This window comes from Macrotis lagotis, chromosome X (genome assembly GCF_037893015.1).
Source record: "Macrotis lagotis isolate mMagLag1 chromosome X, bilby.v1.9.chrom.fasta, whole genome shotgun sequence".
Lineage (NCBI taxonomy): Eukaryota > Metazoa > Chordata > Mammalia > Peramelemorphia > Peramelidae > Macrotis > Macrotis lagotis.
The window spans coordinates 611446549-611472762 of NC_133666.1; the positions used below are offsets into that span (position 1 = coordinate 611446549).

The 26214-nt window shown below is 39.6% G+C and overlaps 1 protein-coding gene across 2 annotated transcripts in view; it reads right to left on the minus strand.

Annotated features, from left to right (window-relative positions):
- Positions 1–10705, minus strand: part of TRAPPC9 (trafficking protein particle complex subunit 9) — a 1041075-nt gene extending 1030370 nt beyond the window's left edge. Inside the window, exons 1-2 of one of the 2 annotated variants that reach the window (XM_074202721.1) lie at positions 9799–9961; positions 412–1012 (exon numbers count right to left, since the gene is read on the minus strand). In XM_074202721.1, coding sequence (XP_074058822.1) covers positions 412–1012; positions 9799–9928 — 731 coding nt within the window. In that variant the 5' untranslated portion in view covers positions 9929–9961. Of the gene's footprint in view, positions 1–411; positions 1013–9798; positions 9962–10593 lie in introns of those variants that run through there. The other variant, XM_074202720.1, reaches the window with a different exon arrangement.
- Between the last annotated feature and the right edge of the window lie 15509 nt (positions 10706–26214).

The window sequence follows — 26214 nt, forward strand, 5'->3', positions numbered from 1 at the left end:
CAAAGTTTACATGAAAAATATCTAGGTTTCATATTTTAAGAGGGATAAACAGTAAATTTTATTTTAAAACACTTATGCAAGATTAGGGGTTTTTTTTTTTGCTATGAAGGGTCTAATTAAATCTATTCTTATGTGCCAAAATTACCCCAATACCTTCCTGTTTCATCTTTAATTCCCACAAATATTTCACACCCTGAGTTTCACTGGACCTGAATTTATAGATTCCTACAATAAATTTTATGTACAAAGTGTTCTGAAGTTAAATCATTTTTGGAAATGCTAGACTATACTAGCAATATATGACCCTTCAAGCTCTCAGGCTCAGTGACTATCTTTTTTTAAGAGAGGGAGTTCCATTATACCTCAAGGCTACCACTCCCATCCTACCTCTGGGTAAACATAGCTACTTACCTGCTATCTGTGTCCAATCCTACAAAGTCCTTTTTTTCAAATGGTACACACAGGAGAGGAATCTTATCTCCAGACTTGTCAGTGGCTCTATCTAGACGCTTGGATTCCAGCACAATAAAAAGGGATTCAATGAAATCCTCAATTCTCTTCTCCACTGACTCACACTCATCATAATTAGGATAAAATGCCACATCTGTCCGAGGCTGCTCTGCAATCTCACCCTGCAGCCCAAAAACAAACAATCTGGAATCATAAAGTGTAGAACCATAAATTTCCTTCTGGACATGGAACTTCTCAAAGGTTTGTGGCCAATCCTTTGCAGAGAAACAATCTGTTACTGTGATGAGGCCCACAACTTTTCGATGGGTTTGGAAATCTCCCCATTCATTGTTCTCAGGTGGATAGTGATGCCTGTAGCGGATGTACAATATTCGCTGTGAATCTCTCACGTTTATCTGGCTCACAGATGAAATTCTCTTGTAGATTCTGAAGAAATTTTCCTCCGAGACAATTCCTACTGGCTGTACCACAACCAGCAGGGTTTGGTGGTCTTCAGCACACTGCATGTAATCAGGAACACTCATTGTGGAGCCACTGGGTGCTATTCAAAAATAAAGAATAACTGATAAAGATCTCATTTTCAAGATATGTAATAAACTGTTCAAATTATAAGAGTCAACTAACAGTCAAAGGATATGAACAGGAAATTTTAAAGGAAAGAAATCCAAACTATAACTATATAAATGTATGCAGAAAATAACTAATAATTAGAGAAATACAAACTAGAACATTTCTAAAATTTTGCCTCACACTATCAGATGGGTAAAAATGATCTAAAAAAATAAAAGTAACAAATGTTGAAAGGGTTTTAGGAAAATAGGCACACTTCTGGTGGAGCTGTAAAGTGATCCATCCATTCTGGAAAACAATTTTGAACTATGTCCAAAAAGCTCTTAATATGTACATACTCTTTGACCCAGTGATATTACTTCTAGGTCTACATCCCAAAGAGATAAAAGAGGAAAAGATTTTATGTATACAAAAACACTTAAAGCAGTTCTCTTTGTAATAGCAAAGAACTGGAAACTAAGGAGGTAGTCCTCAGCTGGAAAATGGTAGGACAAATTATAGCATATTAATATAATGCAATACTTTCACATTATAAGAGAAATGATGAAAGAATGCATTAAAAGAAACCTGGAAAACATAGAGGAACTGATGATGTATAATCATGTGATCAGAATAAGAATAACAATTTATATTATTATAACATTATATAAATAATTTTAAAGACTTTTAGAACTAATTAACTATGATTCCAAAAGATGCATGATAAACCCTACATCCCACCTCCTGAAAGTAAGATGACAGGCTAAAAAGGCAGAATGGAAAACTTTTTAGACATGGCCAATATGGAGATTTGTTACAAAGACATGGCCAATATGGGTATTTTTATTTTTTTCTTGGAGGAGAGGGAAATAGTGGAGGGGAGGGAAATAAAACAAATGCTTGTTAATTGAAAAAAAATAAAATTTAATTTTAAAATAATAATAAAGAGAATATGAAATTCAAACTATTTCTAGTGCTTGTCCTAATCCTTTGGTTTGCACTAATTGTACTATTTAGTATAAAGGCAGATCTTAAATAACTATGACCCAGTCATACAATGGAAGATAAGAAAAAAAAGCCTAAACCAGGCAATTTCACTAGTATAAAGAATTCCTTCTACCATTCCAAGACAGCACCTACTCTGCAATTTCTAGGTCTTTCCTGGTCTCAAGGTCAACTCTCTATCCATTATTCTATACTATCTCTCCAGTCACCCATTTAGGATATTGAGCTTACAAAACTATTCCATAACAGCATGTAGCCTAAGATTGTATGTATCTTCACAGAACCAAAATGGTACAATAAGGTGGGGTTGACCTAGAACTCATCTTTGCTGTTCTCTTGCCTCTCCTTTCAGTCTTTCTTTAGCCCCTCCCTTTCACTGACTTCTTCCCTCTACCAAATTTCATTTAGCTTTTGGTTCCTTCAAGGCCCACTTACCATATATGTATCTAAGCTTACCTTCCCTACCATGGTCTATACTTTTCTTTACCTCCATCTCACCCCACTAAAACTTAAACTTTCTTATGTTCCTTGCCTCATGACCCTGCCTCATGACAATGGATGGTGATAACCTATGTTTTAGTGAATATGTGCTACAGCACCTTCAACATAATTCAATTAAAATGCTTATGTCCTGGGGCCAAGAGGCCCTGAGCCCCAGGTGGAAAAATATGGAAGTAACTTTTGCAATGGACTTGCCATAAAGAATGTGACCCACCCATGACAGAGTTGTTGGTGTTGAAACAAAGACTGAAGCACATTTTTTATTATTATTATTTGGGGGGGTGCAGGGCAAATGGGGCTGGGTGGCCTGCCTGGAGCCGCATAGCAGGGTGATCATTGGTTGTCTGAGGCTGGATTTGGACCCAGGTGCTCCTGGCTCCAGGGCCAATGCTCTGTCCACCACCCAGCCACCCCTACTATTATTACTATTTTATTTTATTTTGGGTCTTTTTTTTATTTTTATTTTTTTTGGTTTTTGCAGGGCAGTGGGGTTCCGGTGGCTTGCATGTCATACGGCTGGGTGATTGTTGGGTCTACAGGGATGGATGTGGGCTCGGGTGCTTGTGGCTCCAGGGCTGATGCTCCATCCATTGCGCCACTTGGCCTTACCTACAATTATTACTATTACTTTTTTAATTATAATTTTTTTCTCTCCCCTTTACTTTATCGCTCAAGCAAGTCTATATTTATGGGGGAGGGGGTATTTTGTTTACTCTTAAACAAGAATATTTTATTAATGTAAAAAAAATTATTTGTACAAAATGAGAATATTAAAGACTGATTAAAAAATAAATACAAATAAAATAAAAATAAAATAAATAAAATGCTTATGTCTCCTTAAGGACAATGATAAATAAAATGAAAAAAAGCATTAAGCAACATGGAAGACTGGTAAGGAATATGCAATGTGTCAGAGTGATCTTTTAAATTAACAGGCATGGGCGGCTAGGTGGCACCCTGGAGTCAGGAGTGCCTGAGCTCAAATCCGGTCTCAGACACTTAATAATTACCTAGCTGTGTGGCCTTGGGCAAGCCACTTAACCCCTTTTGCCTTGCAAAAAAAAAAAAAATAATAATAATAATAATAAATTAATTGATTGATTGATTGGCAGGTATCTACTCCAGGCAGTGGTTGTAGTAAATAATACAAATAGAGCTGTAAGAGTGAAAATGAATAGGACAACACAGATGCAAAGTTAACAGCCCTGACTCTAGAAGTAAGTTTCTACGGAGTCTTAAAAGAATGGTCTTCCCACCAGTTTACCCTAAATAGTAGCATTTTATGGCTTTAACATAGCTCTACAGGCATAAGATTGGACCTCTAAACAGGTTACTATAGTGACTAGAGAGTTGACCTTGAAGCCAGGAAAGCCTAGATTCAAAACCAATCTGATACCTAATGGCTATGTGAACCTGGAGAAAGGCACTTAATTTCTCTAAGCAATTCTCTAAGATTTTCAGTTACAGTGGAGTTGTCAACCTATAATGGTAGAAGGAGTTTTCTCACTTGGAAGTTCTCTATACTAATGAAACCATAAGTCTAATTCCTCTAAAGTCTCTTCTAACACTAAAATGAAAATTTTAGGATTTGAGTCCCAGACTCCAAATTATATTGTGGGAAAATAGAAATTTAGAGGCATATAGAAGCATATCATTAGCATACTACTTATTGCCATTGATCTTAGATAACTCATATCCATCAAACATCAGCCTAAGATAGAAATGCCAATTGCATTAGTGGAATTGAAGGCAAGGCAATGTACTCTGTACAATGAACAAAAAAAAAAAAATGTATTTCGATCCTATAGACAATAAGTAGCCTACAGGCAGGAGCCAGTTCTCTTTAACTCCCAAAGAAATTACTTAACTTAATGGAAGGCAACATGGTATGGTAGAGAAAGGATGATACTGGAGTCAGAATACTAGTATCCTGATTCCTTAACTGTGTGGCTTAGATACAATTCTGTGAGCTTCAATTACTTCTTTTGTTAAAAAAAAAATAGGATAAATGATTTCTAAGGTCTCTTCCTTATCCTGAAATTCTATCACCCTATAATTCACACTATTATTTACTACAACGACTTTATTCTGTGAAGGCATTAAAATCCACACAAATAAATATTAAGCTACATTTCTGGGATATTTTGAGTACATTTAATATTCAGTACAACAAAAACCTATTAAAAAGCACTATGTAGGGAGTTTTTTCTGAGATGAGGTAATAAGACAAAACGAAAACTTTCCTGGAACCTTTCCAACATTGTAAATGAATTTCAAGTTACAAAGAAAGTCCAAGTCCATGCCAGAATTTCAGCAAGCAACAAAATCCCAGAGTTGCTCAGGTATTGACAGAACTATCAGTTTACTTCTGACCTAAGTCCTAAAAGTATATCCCAAGCAGGAGGAAACACTTCTCCCATAATGACCCAAGCAACTGATGATTTCAGATTCCCTATTTAGACTATGATGAAACAGAATTCACTATCAGTACAGAATATTGTTGTCTAAGCCCTAGTTAATAATAAATTATATTTTTTCTTTCCTCATCACATCAAAACAGTCTGCCATAGCTTTCTAAAAGTTAATACTTAGGACCAGCACCTTCAAAATACAATTGCTCATACTTTCTTCTGTCTTAAAATGTAACCATGATTCCTTTCATTTGAACCTTCATCAGTTTGAATTTCACAAAATCATAGAATGTCAGAATTGAAATGAACTTTTAAAAGATCATCAAGTCCATTACCCTCATTTTACAAATAAGGAAATTGAGGCCCTGAAATATTAAGTGAATCACCAAGATCACACTGGCATGAAACAACAGAGCCAGGAATTTGACCTAGGGTATTGATTCTAAGTCCAAGTTTCTTTCAGTGTCATGCTAAACTCCTTAAGGGCAAAGATGGTTTTACCTTTGTTTTCCTGTAATTCGGTCCCAGGCAGAGTGCCTAGCACCTAGTAGGTGCTTAACAAATGCTTATTGATTGAATGATTAATTATACCATGCTATCTCAAACCCCTTCTCTAAAAAAGTACAAAAACAAAATAAAGGACCAGATTTACAATGTATTTAAAAGTATTTGTTAAGAGACTAGGTCAAGAAAAGGCTCCAAATACAATTTAATTAAAAAAAAAAGTTTAAGGAAGGATTGGTTGTAATTTTTTTTTTATTTAAAAGCCCTTCCTGGAAACTTATAAAAGTTTAAAGCATAGAAAATGTCATCCCAAAGCAATTGTTATCTGTTAGCTTTTGACTATTAATAACACACATTCATGCCAATGAGTAAGCTCATCACTGAACCTCCAACATTAGTAACCGAACTCTGAATTTCCAACTCAATGGCATTTTCTGTCCTCATTTTTCTATACTTCTCTGCATCATTTGAAAATATTGATCTGGGGCAGCTAGGTGGCAAAGTGGATAGAGCACCAGCCATGGAGTCAGGAGTACCTGAGTTCAAATCTGGCCTCAGACACTTAATAATTACCTAGCTGTGTGGCCTTGGGCAAGTCACTTAACCCCATTTGCCTTGCAAAAAAAACCTAAAAAAAAAAAACTATGAAAGTATTGATCACTCCCTGTTCTTGGATATTCTAGCTTCTATAACATTGCCTCTTGATTCTTTTCTGTCAGACTATTCCTTCTTGGGATCTTTTGCTAGTTTATCCATGGCCAAGCCCTAACCATGACCCAAGGATCTGTCCTAGGATCTCTTCCCTTCTCTCTTTAGTTGATCAGTTCAGATTCTATAAGTTCAGTTATCAGATCAATCTATCCTGCACTCCAATTCCAAAGCAGAAACTGCCTGGTGGACAAAACCAATTAGATGAACCATTGACATCTCAAATTTAGTATGTCCAAAACACAAATCATTATCTTTCCCCTAAATCTACCTCTGGCTAAATTCCCTATTTTTCTTGAGGGTACGATTATCCTTCTAGTCATTCAAGGTGGCAAACCTAGTTATCTTCTATTATTCACTTTCACTCACCCTTTTTTTCCAATCAGTTGTCAAATATTGTCTTTTTGTCTCTACAATTTCACTCTGATTCCCTTCTCTTCACTCATACAACCACTTTACTTCAGACTCTCACACCTTCAAGTCTGCAATCAACTCCAAATGGTCCCCTGACTTCAATCTCTTTTTTTTTGGAAAGGCAATTTACAGATGAGATCAAAGCAATCCATGGTCATATGAAAAATTGTTCTAAATCACTAATTATTAGAGAATTAAAGCAACTCTTAGGTACCACCTCCTACCTCTCAGACTGGTCAACATAACCAGAAAGGACAACTCTCGATGTTGTAAGGGATGTGGGAAATCTGGGACACCAATACATTGTTGGTGGAGCTGTGAACTGATCCAACCTTTCTGGAGAGCAATTTGGAATTATGCCCAAAAGGCAATAAAAATGTGCATACCTTTTGATCCAACAATACCATTATTGGATCTATATCCTGAAGAAAGCATGAAAAAGGGGTAAAAACATCACTTGTACAAAAATATTTATAGCAATTCTCTTTGTGGTGGCAAAGAATTGGAAATTGAGTGAATGTCCATCAATTGAGGAATGGCTAAACAAATTGTGATATATGTATGTTATGGAACACTATTGTTCTATTAGAAACCAAGAGGGATGGGATTTCAGAAAAGCCTGGAAAGAACTTCATGAACTGATGCTGAGAAAGAGGGGTAGAACCAGAAGAACACTGTACATCGTAACAGCAACATGGGGGTGATGATCAACCTTGAAGGACTTGCTCAATCCATCAGTACAATAATCAGGAACAATTGTATCTGAGACGGAGAATATTATCTGTATCCAGAGAACTGTGAAGTTTAAACAAAGATCAAAAACTATTACCTTCAATTTAAAAAAAAAGTTGTCTTATGCACTACATAAATTTGCTATCCCTAATATTTTATTTTTTCTCAAGGATATGATTTTTCTCTCAACACATTCTAGTTTAATCAATGTATAACATGGAAACAAAGTAAAGATGATTATCAGACTGCCTTCTGTGGGGGAGGTGGGGGCAGGGAAGGGAGGGTGGGAAAAAAATTGTAAAATTCAAAACATTACAAAAAAATGATAGGTGGAAGCTACTATTATATATAGAATTGGAAAACAAAATATTTCTATACAACACACCAAAAAGTTACTTGATATATTGTATTTACTTTTATGTGAACATGTTTTCCCTGATAGAATGTAAATTCCTTGAGAACTGTTTTTTGTCTTTGATAGCCAATACCAGCACAATTCCTAGCAATACAGTAGACACAAAATAAATATTTGTTGATTGACAGGGACACTTCAGGCTTACAAAATACTTTCTTGTCAATCAATAAACATACAAATAATTATATACAAACAAGCTACATACAGGATAAGTTGGCAATAATCAACAAAGGGAGGTACTACACATGATTCTCACAAACACCTTGGGAGGTAGGTAGCATTAAAAATTACTATCCACATGAAATTTGGTCTCAAAAATAGCTGGTGACTTCCCCCAAAGTCACACAGCTATGAAAGGGAAGGTTCTAGACTCAGTTACTCCTGATTCCAAGTCCAGGGCTCTTTCCACCAAAGTAGACTGCCTCCCTAAACTGGAAGCCCTTTAACCAAGAATGGTAGCTAGCCATCCTCCAGGGGAGGTATACTGTGAAAGAAGTGAGAAAAGAACCAGCTCCCTTTTAGATAGGGGTGTACAATAAATACAACTGATAAGCAAAAGATTTTCTATCTCATCATGAAGTTACCAAAACTTGCTGAAAAGGGTATAGTTTTTACTGTTTTTCCAAAGAGATGGAATCAAAAGTAGAGAAGAGGGTACAGACAGAATGTAATCTTAGACAAGGAAGAACCTGAAATTTGACCTAAGGGATATGAAATACTGCAAAGTAAACCAGACAGAAAATCCAGATTTGATTCCTTGGTGTACCACTCAATAGCCAAATGGACTCTGAATATCCTTTATACAATAAATAAGAAATCTGGACTATAACAAGGTAAAATGGAAAGACAATTATATTTTAAATAAGACTTGATTTTGAAAACTTGAACCTACTACCTTTTTTTTTTTTTTTTAAGGTTTTTGCTTAAGTGTCTGAGACTGGATTTGAACCCAGGTACTCCAGGACCGGTGCTTTATCCACTACACCACCTAGCTGCCACCTAGCCACCCCCTCTGCTACCTTTCTTAATCATAGGTAATGACCATAATAATGTCATAAAAATGGCAAAAAAACAAACAAAAAAAATTCTGTTACTGGAACTGAATAACCCAGATTCAAATCTTAAATCTGTCATTTATCTTATTAGTCAAGTCACTTCTGTATCTTAATTTCTTATCTGCAAAATTAGAGAATTAGTCTAAATGAGGCAGTTAGATGACTGCCTAATCCAAGTGTTGGACTAAGAGTCAAGAAGGCCTGAATTCAAATACTACCTCAGACATGGCAGTGTCATTGGCAAGTCACTTAATGTCTTAGCACCAATTCCACAGGATCAAATGAGAGAATATCTCCAAAGCATGTTGCAAACATGCCATATAAATTTTTTAATAAATATTTTCCTCAGTTTCCTCATCTGTAAAATGAACTGGAAAAGGAAACTTTGTAATCTTTGCCCAGAAAACACCCTATGGGGTGATGAAGACTTGGTACCTGATGGAATGGGAAAATAACAACTGTTGCATATATAAATATATATGTAAATAAATATAAATATATATTTTTGCTTTATCAATTTTTTTTTGCTATATAAATATTTTTTGTTAATGTTGTGGGAGCAGCTAGGTGGAACTTAAGAAATCACAATCCTGCTTGCCTCAGTTTCCTCACCGATAAAACGATCTGGAGAAGGAAATAGAAAACTACTTCACTGTCTTTGCAAAAAAAAAAATCTCAAGCAGGGTCAATGAATTGATTGAACATCAACAAAGCTATTAGATAATCCTTAAAGTCTCTGCCAACTCCAAAGTTTCATGCCCTGTAAAGAGAGGATCACAAGATCATATAAATTAGATTGGGCAGGGCCCTTAGAAACCATCTAATCCAACCCATTCATTTTACAGTTTAGGGAACCGAGGCACTGAAAAGGCGTAGGCTAAGCTCTCCATTTAATACTACCTGAGTGAACTTGGAGGAATGACATCTCCTTGTAAAATGAAGTAGTTAAGATAGAGCCCCTTCCAACTCTAATCGGTGATATTATGAATGGGAATTACGCAGGTTTTTGCTATTCCACCAAAGCCTCCCTGACCTGGAAGCCCTTTAACCAAGAATGGTAGCCATCCTGCGGGGGAGCTAGGCTTGGAAAGAAGCAGCTCCCTTTTAGACAGGGGTGTGCGATGCCACTGATAAGCAGGTTTTCTACGTGGGACACAGGCCATGCCCGAAGGCCCCAGACAAGGAGGGCAGCAGCGGCAGCAGGAGGAGGAGGAGGGTCTGCGCCCGCGAGGCGGCGGGAATGGCTCGGCCGGCTCCGGACTGGCGCAGCACCGCGCTCGCGGGAGCCGGCTTCGCCCACTCTTCCCCGTGGCCCTGGCGCACTTCGCGGCTCCGCCCGGGGCGCCCCCTCCCCGCTCGGGGCCCTGCCTCCGGCGTCTGCTCCTCCATCCGCCTCGCCAGAGCCGTTTGGCGGGACCTGTCTGCGGAGCTCCCAGCCCCGGGGCAGCGCTGCCCGGCCTCGGCCCTGCGCCTGCCGGGCGCCCGGGGGTCTCGGGGCTCTGCGCCTGAGCTCGGCCCGGCCCCGCTGCACCCGAGGGCTCCAACGGACTGACTGAGTGACGGACTTGGACTTGGGGCGCCCCCGGCGGGGGGGAGCGAGGTGGGCCAGGAGGGGCCCCTCCGGCTCCGCGGCGCGGCTGGGACCCGGCAGCCAGGTGGGGCCCGCGGGGAGGGGCCGGGCCCTGCCAGCTGGGCCCCTCGGGGCGCGCGGGGCTGAGGCGGCGGCGGCCGGGGAAGGGGCCGGGGCGCGGCGGAGCCCCGCGCGCTGCTGCTGCTGCTGCTGCTGCTCCTCTCCGGCCGAAGGCTCAGGCCCCGCGGGTGCACTTACACAGCCGGGGCTGGGCCCGGGCCGGGAGGACCAGCCGGGCTGGCGGGGAGCGGGCGGCGGCGGCGGCGGCGGCGGCCTCCTCCGGGGCGGGCGGTCCCGGCGCTTCCGACTCGCGCCCCAAACCCCCGCCCGCCAGCCGGCTTCTGAGCCTGCGCGGTGGCGGCCCGGGCAGTCCGGGCGCCGCCTCCGCTCCGCGCCTCCGGGTTTTGCGGGAGGCCTCCACGTGGGAGGGCGTAGAGCCTGGCGCCCACCTGGGGAGGCGGGGCGGCGGGGGGGGAGGCAGGTGGGGGAGGAGGCAGGTGGGAGGGAGGAGGCGGGCGGGACCCGGCACTCCCATTCTTGACTGCAGACCCACCTGGGTGCTTCTGCATAGTTTACACAGACACCCGGTGCAGATTTGATGAAGGCCGACACCTGGCTTGTTGTATTCTTCAAAACATTGTGAACTGGGGCGGTTAGGTGGAGCAGCGGTCAGAGCACCGGCCCTGGAGTACCTGAGTTCAAATCAGGCACTTAATAATTACCTAGCTGTGTGGCCTCGGGCAAGCCTTGCAAAAACTTTAAAAAAAAAAGTCATGAACTAGACGCACTCATCATGCTAAAGACAGGGAGGATAGAAAACTGGTCCTGAATTCAGGAAGATCTGAGTTCAAATCCAACTTCAGACACTTAATAATTGACTAGCTGCGTGACCTTGGGCAAGTCACTTAACCCCATTGCCTTAAATAAATTTAAAAAAAAAAAGACAATAATACTAAGGGGCCGCTATGTGGCGAAGTGGATGAAGCACCGGCCCAAATCTGGTCTAGCCGTGTGGCCTTAGGCAAGCCACTTAACCCCATTTGCCTTGCAAAAACCTAAAAAAAAAAAAAAAATTAAAAAATAAATAAAATAAAAAGACAATACTGGGGTGGCTAGGTGGCCCAGTGGAGTTCAAATCTGACCTCAGACACTTAATAATTACCTAGCTGTGTGGCCTTGGGCAAGCCACTTAACCCCATTGCATAATTTTTTTAAAAAAGACAATACTACTTGCCTGTTTTTGGTCAAGAATCAACCATTCTTTCACAATATGACTAATATGAAAATGTTTAACAAATTTATACAGGTATAACCTATATCAGATTATTGGCTGTCAAAGGGAAGGAGGGAGGAAGAATGTGCAACTCAAAGTCTTACCATAGAAAATGGATATTGAAAGCCATCTTTGCATATAAATTGGAAAAATCATTTATATTTAAAAAAAGAATACGGCCAGCTAGATGGAACAGTGGATAGAGCACCAGTCTTGGAGTCAGGAGTACCTGAGTTCAAATCCCGACTCAAAACACTTAAAAATTGCCTAGCTGGGTGGCCTTGGGAAAGCCACTTAACCCCCATGGCCTTGCAAAAAACCTATAAAACAAAAATAAAAAAAAAAAGAATCAATCAATCAGTATTTATTGCTTTCCAAGAGTGAGAAGTTGGGTGTAAGAGTCTCCTTTTTTTAGGTTGGGAAAAGTTCCCCAAATTGGGTATAGCAAGTTTCTTAGTTATGAAAGGGTCTACCTTCTGGCACTGTTCCAAATTTCCACATCCCATCCTTAAATCCTAAAATCCCTTGAGCACTACTGGCCAAGTTGGAAGTGCTTTGTTTACTATATATACACACAAACAACAGATGGACACTTAAACAGATAAGATACATATGCCAACTATTTTTTATTTTGCAGAAAAGTGAAATGACTTGCTCAAGGTCACTCAGAAAGTAGCAAAACTGGACTTTCAACCCAAGGTCCTCCTGACCTTAGATAATTTTTCATATGGCATTTACTGTCTGAGCAACTAGGTGATATAGTGGCACTCTGAGTAGAAATATACTTACAAGTTTGCTTCAGTTCCTCATCTATCTGGAGAAGAAAATGGTAAACCACTCTACTATCTTTGTCGAGAAAACCTCAAATGGGATCATGAAGAGATGAACATGAGAGGAAAAAAGACTCAAAAACAAAACTGCAAAACATCATATCATTCTATTCCAACTCTGGCCATTATCTCTACCTTGAACTTCACCCCTTTGAGGTCTGATAAAAGAGTTTTCACCTTAATTAGACTAGATCAAGGCCTACCCAGCCTTTCCAGACATTTCCACATAGTATATCTATCTACCCCAACCCATGCTGCCCACCCTGCCCACTTCACTCCATTTCTGGCTAAGGCTTATTTTCTACAAAAGGGATATAAACTTCTTTGGGGCAAAGACTGTCCTGCTCATTTGTTTTTATTTCCCCTTCACTTACTTCAAGATCTGGAACTTTATAAGCACTCAATACATAATAAATGCTTTGTCTATATGTGGGCAGGAATGCAATCTCGAGCTCAAAGCCTTTAAGTGGTGGAGATCAATACCCTGAGTTGAGGTGAGGGGAGGAATGGGTGGAGTAAGGTGGGGTGGGGCCTGGATCTTTACTCCTTACAGTTTTACTTTTTACTTTTTATAGATAAGGAAATTGTCTTAGGGAATCTTGTTTCAATGTAATTAAAATGAAATGAATCTGAACTGGCTCCCATGATCTAATGCTTGTTACTCAGTCAGTTGTGTTCCACTCATCTTGACCTTGGGTGCAGTTTTTTGGGAAAAGAAAAGAACTCTTTTAAATTTTGATTTTTTTAGTTTTACAAAACTTTTCCTCCACATAATCTCAATTTTCAATGACCCTGTGAGGTAATAAGAATTATTTGTGACCATTTTTACAACTGAAGTTTCAAAGGATAAAGGGTCACCCCATAGCACAGCTGGAAGCAGATCAAAGATCAATCCAGGTCTCATATTCAGTAAGTCCAGAGCTCTTTCCATTACACCAGGCAACCTTACTATATGATTTGTGACAGTCACAAATATGCCACCAGCTGATTTGGGGTGACACTAAAGAACATCCTTGAAGAGGTAGCTTCCTTCAGCTGAAAACAGGTTTACTTTGAAGCTTCCAAAAGGCTACTTAAGTCTTGCAAGGATCATAGGGTTGGAATGGCCCTTAGAGCTATCTAGCCTAATACTCTTTTCACAGTGAAGAGAATGAAGTGAAAAAAGATTAAATGATTTGCCTGTGATTGCAGTTAGTGATCTTCAAAAGCAGGATTGGAACCCAGGTCTTCCTTACTCTCAGTATAGCAATCTATATATTAATTGCTGCTGCCCCTTAGCTCAGAAATATCTATGCACCAGTTAGCACTGTATGACTAAACCAAAAGGTATCAAGATCCCAAGCTGTGTCAAGTGTCTTCTTTAATAGACTATGAATGAATTACTTAGAGGCACCTGGAGAGAAAAAAATCTACCTGACCCTTTTGTCACAGTGCATTTGTTGTGAAGAGAAGATATTTAATAAATTTTAATAAAATTTAATTATTTATAAAGTATTTATTAAGGACCTACTATGTATCCAACACCTATTGTTTATTTTAATTATTAAAAATTTTATGCAATAGTGATACACTGTTCTAAGGATGATACTAATTGTCTTCCTTTGGATAAAGAATCAATGTTTACTAAATTGCTTTCCAGAAGTGGGGGAGGGAGGAAATATCTCTTTTTTTAGTTGAAGGAGAGCATCCCAAATCAATCAGGATTCCAGAGGAATCCAAGAGGATTCGGTGTTCTGATACTGCTCTCAATAATCTACATCACCTCCTTACTGGCCCTGGAATAATATTTGAGCAAGAAGGTAATTGCCTTAAGAAGACTATCAATAACTGGGTAAATTTTTACAGCTAATGGATAGATTTAGAGCTGGAAGGGACCTCCAAGGGCATGTAACCCAGAGGTTCTTGGAAACAAGAAAACAAAAGAAGTAAAATGGCATTGAAAGAGTGAAATACTGTCCAGTGTTAATATATTTATATATTATATATATATATATATAAATAACAGAAAAGAATGAATCTGTGAATTATAGTCTAGTGAGCTTGACTTCAATTCCTGAGAAAACTTTGGAATGGATTATTTAAGAGATTCTGTAATAGCTGCTAAAAGGAAAGCAGCAATTACAAAGATCCATTCTGGCTTCATCCAGAACCATCATGCCCCAAACCAGCCTCATTTCCATTTTGCACAGGATAACTAAGAGATGAAGCTAATGCTGTAGATATTTACCTAGATTAGCAAAGCATCTCCCACTTTGTGAAAAAAATGGATTGAGTAATACAATCAGAGGGATTCCAAATTAGTCAGAGAGCAGGACTAAGTCATTGTTAATGCTTCAAGATCATAGTGACAGGATGTTAAACAAAGTAGCACTTAAGTGCCCACTGTATATACTTGACAACTGTTAAGAATTAAGGACACTACAAGAAATACAACACAAACAAGCTCTGCTCTTAAGAAGCTCAGCCTCTTATGGGTAAATCAACATGTACACAACTATATACAAATAATATTCAGAATAAATTCTGCCTATTCTCTAAGAGGAGGCACTATAACCAAAGGGAAAGGCTTCTTACAGAAGATGGCACTTTAGCTCAGACTTGAAAAAAAACTGAAAAGAGAGCATTGCAGGTCTGGGGAATGAAATGCAGGAGTCAGGAGATACACACTGAAAATACACTGAATTAAGATTGAAGAGGAAGGTTTCTAGCGTCCCTGATTTGTAAGGCATACTTTGAAGAAAGGTATTAAAAAAAATGGAAAGATAAGAAGGCAGAGAGAAGAGAAAGTCTCAACATCTAGATTGTGAGTTTGAATGACATCACCAGTGGATTTCCTAAGAATCTATGAGGTTTAACATTTTTACCAATGGCTTGGATAAAGACACAGATGTTATGTTCAAATTTGCAGATGACACAGAGCCAGGAGGGAAAGCTAATATGCTAGATAACAGTCAGAATCCAAAAGAATTTTGACAATCTAGATCAGGGATTATGGCTGATGGTTCAAATTTGAACTACTACCTATTTTTGTATGTTCATGGAGCAAAGAATGTTGTTTACATTTTTAAATGGACATGTGAAAATTATATTAAATTGAAATTTCAGTTCCACAAATAAAGTCCTATAGGAACACAAGCATACTCATTCATTTATTTGTTTAGGGCTGCTTTTGCACTACAAAAGCAGAGCTGAATTGTGACAGATACCAAATATGGTGCTCTCATCACTTCAAACTGCTGCTCAGTCTAGTGAATAGTTATAACTGTATGGCCTTTTGAATGCCATGAGTATCACCATGGTAGGACTTTTTTTTTCCATTATCAATGCTCATGACGAAAAAGAAAAGAAAAAAGTAATATGATTTTTTTTAATCTTAGAGCTAAGACTGACATTTTTTTTTCCCAGAATGAGAACCTTCTGGACCATTTTTATTGCCCACTGAATAGCTTGGAAATTAGCTTTTGCTGCCAACTTGATAATACTTCTAAATTAATTCAAACAAAAATTATATGCCTATATGCAACACTTATTCTGCAGTCAGGTAAACTCAATGACAACTTCTTTGAATCACAAATAATGTCTAACTGTTTTATACACTTCCCATACTATCAAAAGATAAAACAAGAAATAAGATCTCTTCACCCAAATTTTCAGTGGACTCATTTTTCAAGTTCAAACAATTTCAAAAATGTTTTTCAGACTTCAATACAAGTACAAAACAATTGAGGAGATTCCACCCAGACTTCAAATGAAAATGATTAATCTGCAATGTAATGACTTGCTTAAAAGAAAAATCAGAGAAGGATCTAAAAAGAATTCTGCAAGTTTTTTCCTAGCAATGAAAATCTTATGTTCATAGATTAATATCAGTATTTTCCTATCTGTGTAATGCCTATGTAAATAAAATGACATTTTTAAAGATAAAATACATAAACTCTCATTTACAGAATAGCATTAATTTAAGTGTTTGCAATCAATTTTGATAGGGTATATTATGAATCCTGATAAAATGAAAATATTATTGCCCCAAAAAACAATTCCATTCTTCTCATCAGTGGACCTGTATTATAAAAAAGTACCTATTATTGTTTTGAATTTCATCAATAAAAAATTTGAAATTTCATTACTCTTGTTATAAGTACCTTTGTAAAATCCTCAATTTGTTTCTTAGTCCACAAAACCTAAAATATTTATTATCTGTGTCTTTAAAGAAAAAGTTTTTTATTTTCTGGTCTAAAGCATTGAAATAAATGTGATAAGAAATTCAGTAGGGATAAATTTGAAACCTTACATTTGGGTTTAAAAGATCAAGTTGATAGAGGAGACATGGAAAGACAACAGGATTTCTGAAAAATATTGGAGTTTTTATTGAAGTTCAATGTAAGTTACAGTGTGATATAGCAGGTAAAAAAAACTGATGAGATATGAGGCTGTATTATTAAGGAAAGTGATCATTGTGTACTGGGCCCTTGTCAGACTTCATCTGGAATATTGTGTTCAGTTCTTGACCTAAAAGAACATTGAAAAACTGGAGGGCAACCAGGATGATTAAGAGGTTTGAGTCCAATATATCCATGAATGATACTTCTCAGGTTCCTTTACTGTATTATCATGCCCTCTAACCTTGGATTCCCACAGGACTCTGTCCTGGGCCCTCTTGTATACTCTTTATATACCATTTCACTTGATCTCCTCAGCCCCCATAGATTTAACTGCCTTATCTATGCTGATGATTCTCAGATCTGCTTATCAAGCCCAAACCATTGTACCGACCTCCAATCTTGAATCTCCAACAGTCTTTCAGGCAATTCTTTTTTTTTTTTTTTGCAAGGCAATGGGGTTAAGTGGCTTGCCCAAGGCCACAGGGCTAGGTCATTATTAAGTATCTGAGACCAGATTTGAACCCAGGTACTCCTGACTCCAGGGTTGGTGCTTTATCCACTGCACCACCTAGCCACCTCCCCCTTCAGACATTTCATAGATGTTCAGCAGATAAATTCACATGTCCAAAATGAAACTCATTATCTCTCCCCTTAAAATCTCCCTACTTCAGAGTGGCTAAGTGGCACAGTGGATAGAGCACCAGCCCTGGGGTCAGGAGTACCTGAGTTCAAATCCAGCCTCAGACACTTAATTATCTAACTGTGTGGCCTTGGGCAAGCCACTTAACTCTATTTGCCTTGCAAAAAAACAAAACAAAAACAAAGCAAAAATAAAAACAAACACACACAAAAAAAAAACCTCCCTACTTCTAATCTTCCTTTTTACTGTTGAGGGCACCACTTTCCTCCCTGTCCCCTAAATTGCTGCAGATTCTTAGCATCTCAAGCTTGATTATTACAATAGCATTTTGTTTGGGGGTTTTTAAAACAAGGCAATGGGGTTAAGTGACTTGCCCAAGGGCACACAGCTAGATCATTATTAAGTGTCTGAGGCTGAACTTGAACTCAGGTCCTCCTGAATCCAGGGTCAATGCTCTTATCCACTGTACCACCTAGCTATCCCTATGCCTCACTCCTAAAACCATTCCTCATCCACCTCAGAAGCTCCAGTTCCCCCCACCTTTATTAGTATTGTCAAAATCCTAGCCCCCTTAACTCATGGCCCCCATTGCTCAAGCCTAGCCAAAACTCAACTTGTTTACTTTCATCATCTGCTACCTCTTCTATTTATATGGGACTGAACTAAGCTAGAGGTATCATTAGGTAATTTACAATTCTATTATAAACAAGTTCAATTCACTGCAATGAGACAATTCTTTTATTCTTCTCTAATTGACTTTCTATATTACTTCCCACAGAAGTTATTCCAGATATTTTCTCTTCAACATTGCTCCCAAGAATCAAATACTCCTTATTTCTCTTAATCTCAAGACCCTTTGATATCATCCTCCACACTCTCCTTTTCTTCAATCTCTGATGACAAAAGTGACCCTTCTCATGCCACTTAGTCCCATTCTCTTGCATCTTCAGACAATTGCATCATTTTAATCTTCAACTTCTTACTACCATTCTTTCTCTATTGCTTTCAATTATGCCCAAGTTTTCATTATCTTTCACCTATAAAACAAATAGACTACATAATAGTTTGTCAGTTATTTCTATCAAACTCTGAAAGAGTATCAACATTCACTGCTTCCCTTCTCCTCTCTTACTCCTCAATCCTATTTTCACTCTCATAACTCAAATGAAACTGCTCCCTCCAAAATTACAAATGATTTTATAGTTGCTAAATTAGATAATCTTGAAGACTCTAACTTACTCAACCTATCAGCTATAGTCTACAATATTTTCCATCCTTTCCTCTTGTATACTATACTGTTTTCTCTCTGAGTTCTTCTAATACCACCCCATCCTATTTTTCCTCCTATCTATCTAAACCCCTTGTCTCAGTCTCCTTTACTGTTTCATCATCCAGATCATGTCCCTTGACTGTTATTATTCTCCAGGGCTTTTCCTCAGACTCTCTCCTCTTCTCTTTCTACCCTTGACCTATTCAGATTTCACAGGTTCAAATCACTTAACTCCCAGATCTATATATCCAGCCCCAACCTGTCCCCTGAGCATCAGTCCTATATCATCAATTACCTATTAGACATTTCAAACTGAATATCTCAGAGATATCTCAACCTCAACATGTCCAAAACAGAATTCATTACCTTTTCCCTACCTTTTTCCAAACTTCTCTGCTTCTACTGAAGGCACCACCATTCTTCCAGCCTCATGGATTCATACTCCCAGTTATATTCAATTTCCTGTTATCCCTCACCTCACATATCCTGTTAGTTGCCAAGTCTTGCTGTTCCTATTCTCCCTCTATCACCTTTTTTATTCAATCCTCTATTCTACTCAACACAGCTACCACCTCTGTTCAGGTTCTCAAACCTCTCAACTCTATTTTTGCAATAGCCTTCCATTCCTTAAGGGTGGTAATCTTTCATTCTGCTGACACCTAAAACACAAGACTGACTATACAATTCCCCTACCCACTGTGAAGAGAATTAAGATTTCCATATTGGTTGAATTTAAAAATAATTTAGTTTCTAGAGATCCTTTATATAGGCAGTCTCTGGCCCTGGAAAACAGTAAAAACAAAATAGTTGTTATTTGTCAATGTTTATTCTTTCTCTGAATTGTACTTGCCTGTCTTAAGTGAAGTGAATCAGAACTGTGCACTGTACCAAACAAAAATAATATGTATCCACAAGACTATACAATCAACTTAATCATTTCCACAGGAATCAAAGACACCTATGTTGTCCTAGTGGGATGGTCATAGCTGCTATGATTGCTGGGTTGTCTTTGCAGAGTGAGAAGATGCTGGGAAGATAACTCCAGTCCCCAAACTGATTTGTTCTATGATCTATTTTTTTTTGCCTTCCTTCACCCTTATGATTATATAATATCTGCCTGAACTACAGCAAGGTAGAGTTCCAATTAGGAGAAATTCCATGGTTTGCAAACTGATTTCCTTATAATCAAAGTAATTAAATTGGTTATTGGTACTCCATCTCTGTCCTGCTCTGTTACATACAGGTTAGACATTTGTCAGTAGAAATTCTATTAACACTACATATCTAATGGTTCTCTGTGATCTCTAGAATATAAACCCTTTGTTGTACTTTTAATGTCACACAATTTCCAGTGACTCATGATGAAAAATGCTTTCCACCCACAGAGAACTGATGAACATTGAGTGCAGAGTGAAGCATATTTTTTTCCTAATTTTTTTTCTTGTTTCACCTCCCCCACCCAGGGAAGTGGATGTGAAATGTTTGGCATGACTTCATATGTATAATGGGTATCATTATACCCAATATATCCAGGTAGAAGAGGAAGTGGGGGGGGGAATAAATTTTTGTTTGTTTTTTGTTTTTTCAAGGCAATGGGGTTAAGTGACTTGCCCAAGTCACACAGCTAGGTAATTATTAAGGAGGTGAGGCTGAATTTGAACTCAGATCCTCCAGAATCCAGGGGCCAGTGCTCTATCCACTGCACCACCTAGATGCCTCGTAAACATAAAAATTTTTTAAATTTACTGTGGAGTGATATTAAAAAAAAAACCTGTCACCACCTTGCCTCATCTTATCTTTCCAAAATTTTTGTATATTAATTATCTTCTTTCATACTGTAATCCAGCCAAAATGATTTTCTATTTGATCCTCAGAGAGCACACTCTCTCCTCTCTCTGTACCTTTGCACTAGAGCTAAACTCTATGCAAGGAATGCTTTCTACTTCACTTCTGCCTTTTAGAGCTAGGTGGTCCAGTGTATAGTGCACTGACCTTGGAGTCAGGAAGACTAGAGTTCTAACCCAGCCTCAGACACTTGATACTAGCTTTGTGACCCTGGGCAAGTCACTTAACCCTGCTTGCCTTACACCCAGGATCATCTCTAGTCATCCTGATTCATATTGGTCACTGGACCCAGATGGCTCTGGAGGAGAAAAATGAGGCTGGTGACTTAACACAACTCTCCCTTACTCTCAAAACCAATTCATGAGCTTGTCACATGGCATCATTCCCCCCTGCTATCAAGGTCTTCAAGAATGAACATCATCACAGAAAAACCCTCTCTTCCAAATCTAGCTGAAATGCCATTTTCTACATGAAGCATCTTTTGGGATATGCTCAGCTGCTAAATCTTCCTTTCAAATTGCCAGATATTTAACTATTTTTAATTATCTTCTTTTTACATATAAACACCTTTCAAATAGGGACCATTTCATCTTATATTTCCACTTTATAGCTCACTATCTGGCTCATATTAGGTGCTTAAAAATTACTTGTGGTCTGATATTTTATTTGGAGCAGAGAAGACTCAGGGGGACAGAGTAGCATTTGAGGGGGTGGCTGGTAGAGGAGGCATTGTTCGTGTTCTGTAGAATCAGGAACTATGAATGGGAAGAAGTTGCAAAAAGGCTTATTTGGCTTGAGGTCTGAAAGGACCATCCTAAAATCATCCAAAATGATTTCATTTGAGGAACGGCTAGGTAGCAGCGGAGAGAGCACCGGTCCTGGAGTCAAGAGTGCCTGAGTTCAAATCTGACCTCAGACACCTTGTAATGACCTAGCTGTGTGGCCTTGGACAAGCCACTTAACCCCATTGCCTTACAAAAAAAAACCCAAAAAAAGATTCCATTTGAGCGCCAGGAATGCGTTTCTCCTCCTAGTTCCCGAGCCAGGACAGACACTGGCTTCCTCACCCTGGGGGCTTGGCTTGACTAGATGGCCACTGAGCTCTTAGCAAACCCCTGAAGGCAGGGAGGGTAGGAAGGGAATAAATGTTTCATTACTCCTGATTATCGACTGATTGATTGACAGCCTTCAAATACTATGATTCCGATATTGATGAATGAACGAACGAATGAATGAATGGATGATTGGCGCCATTCTGAGACTTTCCTTCTCTGTAAAATGAGAAATTGCCATTAGATGAAATCCAATATCTCTTCCAGGGAGATTCACTCGGAGGAGGGCGCGTCGGCAGCAAACCAGGGGCCCAGGCTGGCGCCTCGAGAAGACCCCAAAGTGGGAAGAGCAGCCGCCACTCTTTCTGCCACCCATTCCGGTGCCCAGGGTTACAGCTCGGGGGCGGAGCCCTCCCGGCCGGCCGGAACACCCGGAGCCGTAGAATCCAGATGGCCTGAACGGCGAGGACTGCGCATGCCCAATAGTAGGGTCTTAAGGGAGGCTTTTTTTCCCCCTCTTTTCTCCTCCCCTTAGCCTTGCCCCTAAAGCTCGAATTCGAACGCGACCGCCCGGAAGTGCACGGAAAGTGAAACTCCCGCCTTTGGGCACGTGCCCCCTCGCTCTCCTCCCACTCCGGCAACAGCCCGCGGAGTTCCCGGAAGGAGCCACGGGTGAGTCACGAAGACTGCCAGGGAGAGGGGCGGGAGCGTGGGGAGACAGCCGGAAATGACGCACGACCGAGGTGCCGTCTCGTCGCCTAGGAGACCGCTGGGCCGGCGGCGTCGCTGTGCGTCACTTCCGCTCCGGCCCCCCGCGGCCCCGGGGGGTGACGCACCGTGGTCCCCTCCCCCAGCCCCGCCGCCGGCCTCGGGCCGCGCTATTGTTCCGCGGCCGCAGCGCCGCCGAGGGCAGATGCCTGCGCCGCCCAGCGCCTGCCCCGCCTGCCCGGCCCAGGGTCACGTGTCCGGCTGCAAAACCCCGGAGGTCAAGTGCGGCCTCAGACCCTGCGGAGGGACCCCGCTGCCTCGAAACACCTAAGGAATAAAAACAAACGGCCCCAGGGCTGACTTCCTCTGACTTCCCCACCTGCCTCTCCAGCCTTATTGCACTTCATTCCCAACCGTGGCAAATCAGCACGGATTAAGCACCTACTGGATGCGGGGTACCATGCTAAGAACTGGGGGGGGGGGGTCAAAAAAAAGGAAAAATCTATCTTCACAGTCTAATGGGGAAATCCCTTGAAAAACAATAGTGCACAAGCAAGTTACAAATAGGATAAACTGGATGGAAAGCATCTTGGGGGAAGGGTAAAGGAACTCTTTAGAAGCCAGGTTTTTTTTTTTAATAGGAATTTGAAAAAAAAAGGTCAGGAGATGAAATGAAGAGGGAGAGGATTCTAAATAGGCAAGACAGGCAATGGATTGGGGGGGCGGGGGAGAAGGAGCAATAAGTTGTTAGAAGACTGAAATTCCAGGTAGGAAGGAGCCAGGTTATGAAGGGCTATGAAAATCAACCAGTGTTTTTATTTTTGATCCTGAAAGTAACCAGTCTAATGGACATGATCAGATCAGAGCTTTAGGAAGATCAGTTTGACTTCTGAGTGGAAGATGGGATGCAGTGGAAAGAGACTGGACACAGGGAGACCAACAGTGGACCAGGTAGATGATGAAGCTCTACATTAGAGTGGTAGCACTGTCATAAGGGGAGAAGGGAAACACTGAAAAGAGATTTAGAAAGGCTGAAACCATAGAATTTGGAAACTAATTGGCTATAAGGAGTGAGAAGCCTCAGAGTGAGTTTGAGTGACCCAGAAGATGGTGATGCCCTCAACAGTAGTAGAGATTTTAGGAAGAGATGGTTTAGAATAGAAAATAATTAAGTTGTTTGTTCATGTTGAATTATAAACGGCTATGAAACATCCAGTTTGAGATGTCTAATAGGAATTTGAAATTGCAAGACTGAATGGCTCAAAAGATATTAAGGCTGGATAAGTACATCTGAGAAGCATCTGCCTAGAGAAAATAATCCTGTTGTGCATTTTTCTACCCAAGGCCTTTCCTTACTGAGCCTTCCAGCTTCACCCTCAGCAGTCAGTTTATATTTTTATATAAACTTACATTCCCTTTGAGTCTGTGTATAAAATAAGTGTCTAAAGAGCAGCTTGGTATATTGGGTAGAGAGCTGACCTTGACAGGAAGATCTGGGTAGAGAGCTGACCCTGACAGGAAGATCTGGGTTCAAGGTTAGTATCCAAAGCATACTTGGCTGTATGATCCTAGGAAGTTACTTAACATTTCAGTGTTCTAGATAACACATTAAGCAGAAGTTTTTAGCCTTCATTCTGGAAAGAGGTACATTAGCTGATGGTTGTCTAGCAATGAAAATATAGGGTCATACTTACACATACACATACAAATGCACTTACATATATTAATATATATGATTATAAATATATATGTTCATTTGTTTCTGTTGTGTGCGATGTGTAGTGCCTGCTTTGGGATTTTCTTGGCAAAGAGACTGCAGTGGTTTACCATTTTCTTCTCCAGCTTATTTTACAAATGAGGAAAATGAGGCAAATAGGATTAAGTGACTTGCCCAGGTTTACAGGGCTAGTGAGTTTCCAGGGACATATTTGAGCTCAGGAAGATGAGATCCTGATTCCAGGCAGAGCATGCTATCCATTTCACCACCTGTCTACTCTCTATCTAATACATGTAGATATACTTGTATATGTATATATACACATATACATACTTATAAGCTTAGTAGATGAGCCTGCTTAGCCCCTTTCCTACTTTTCTTCATTGAGAAATGCGTTAATTCAAACAGGTTGTCAGGTGATTTAGGGTGGGGGCAAGTGACTTAATCTTTGGAGTAAATTTGATGTCACCCAAGATCTGGTCTCTTCCAGCTATGGGTGTTTCCCTGTAATTAATCTCACCAGACCATCAAAATGAATAGGTAGGACCAGAGATCTAAAATAGTGGAGGCCTCCCTTTAAGATGGAAATAGACTGAGTTTGTCTTCATTTACATAATTCTTCAGGCTATAGAACACACAGATTTTGTACATTTCCTCCATAAGGCCTTTCTTGATTATTCTTTCCTCTTTCCCCCCTCCCTCCCACCCCCCAAGAAAGTTACTTCATATTTATTTTTAAAATAGTTTACTTTTATGTGTATGCATTGTTTCTCCTTAGGGAAACTCCTTAAGGACAAGGACTATTTCATTTTTTTCCTTTGGATTATTTGAGCATAGCCAGAATAGAGATTTAATAAATGCTTATTAATTGATTGGTTAAATAACTCCAGTAATCCCCTGGGGAAAGTGCCCATATTTTAATATGAATATTGCTTACTGGAGAAGGTTACCTCACAGATTTGAGACAGATACAAAAATGTCCTTGTGATCTACAACTTCTGGTCATGGAATGCTACAGTTGTCAAAAAATTAAAAATGAGTTATCATTCAGGATAATGGAGAAGCAAATGGTAAATGTAGGCTGGAACATATAAAAATGTAATTATCATTATTAGTAATTATTAAAATTATTAACAATAATCATAATAGCAGTCATAGCAATACATATTCATTATGGATGATGCTCCAAAAATCTTTTTTTTCCCATGTAACTAACCTCTCTGGAACATAGTAGATGGTCCTCAAGAGTTGCTATATCCCCCCCAAAAAGTTTATTCCTTTAGTTGACCTAGTGATGAGTCTATCTGGATTTAGCTAAGCTGGGACTCAGATAATAGAATAGACAAGTTTTCTATCAGCAGCTAGTATTTTGAAGCCTTTCTAACTTAGTTGAGGCTACTACATTTGACTTTGTTGAAATCTCCTTCATGATCCAAGATCATTCCCAGCCTCACTTTCACAAAGTCCTTTGATTTTGTCATCCTAATGTATTTATCATATATTATTATGATATATTTATTTTATTTCTATTATTACACCTATATAAGAAGCCACCTTAATAAAGTCTAAGTTATATGATGGCAGAAACCATGCTTTATCTAAACTGTATATAATCCCCATGTACCTAGCACAGGTATTGAGCTGGAAAGGACCACAGAGACCATGTAGTTCAACACTTTTATCTTACAAATAAGGAAACTCTTGCCCAGGGAAATTGAAAAACTTGCTCAAGGTCACATAGGTAGTTAACATAAATGCTTAATTGATGTTTATTTATTTGAATGAATTGTTGTAGTTTGAGTTTTACTGATACACCTTTTTCAAAGACTTTTTTTGACACAAAGGAAATGTCTAAACTTCTCTGATTCACTTTGTTGCAGCTAAATTAGAACTTGGGAAATTCAGTATCCAAATAATCCTCCAAAGGTAGAGATCAACTCTTCTTATAATTATTCAGGTTCACAATGGATCAAACATAGAACCATGAAGGTCAGAGGTAAAAACTCAAGTCCTCAGAGACCTGTACAGAGTACTTTTCTGGAGGGACTCTACTAGGCAGAGAGGTTAGGAATGTGTTTCCTATAGCTGCCAGCTGGTATTAT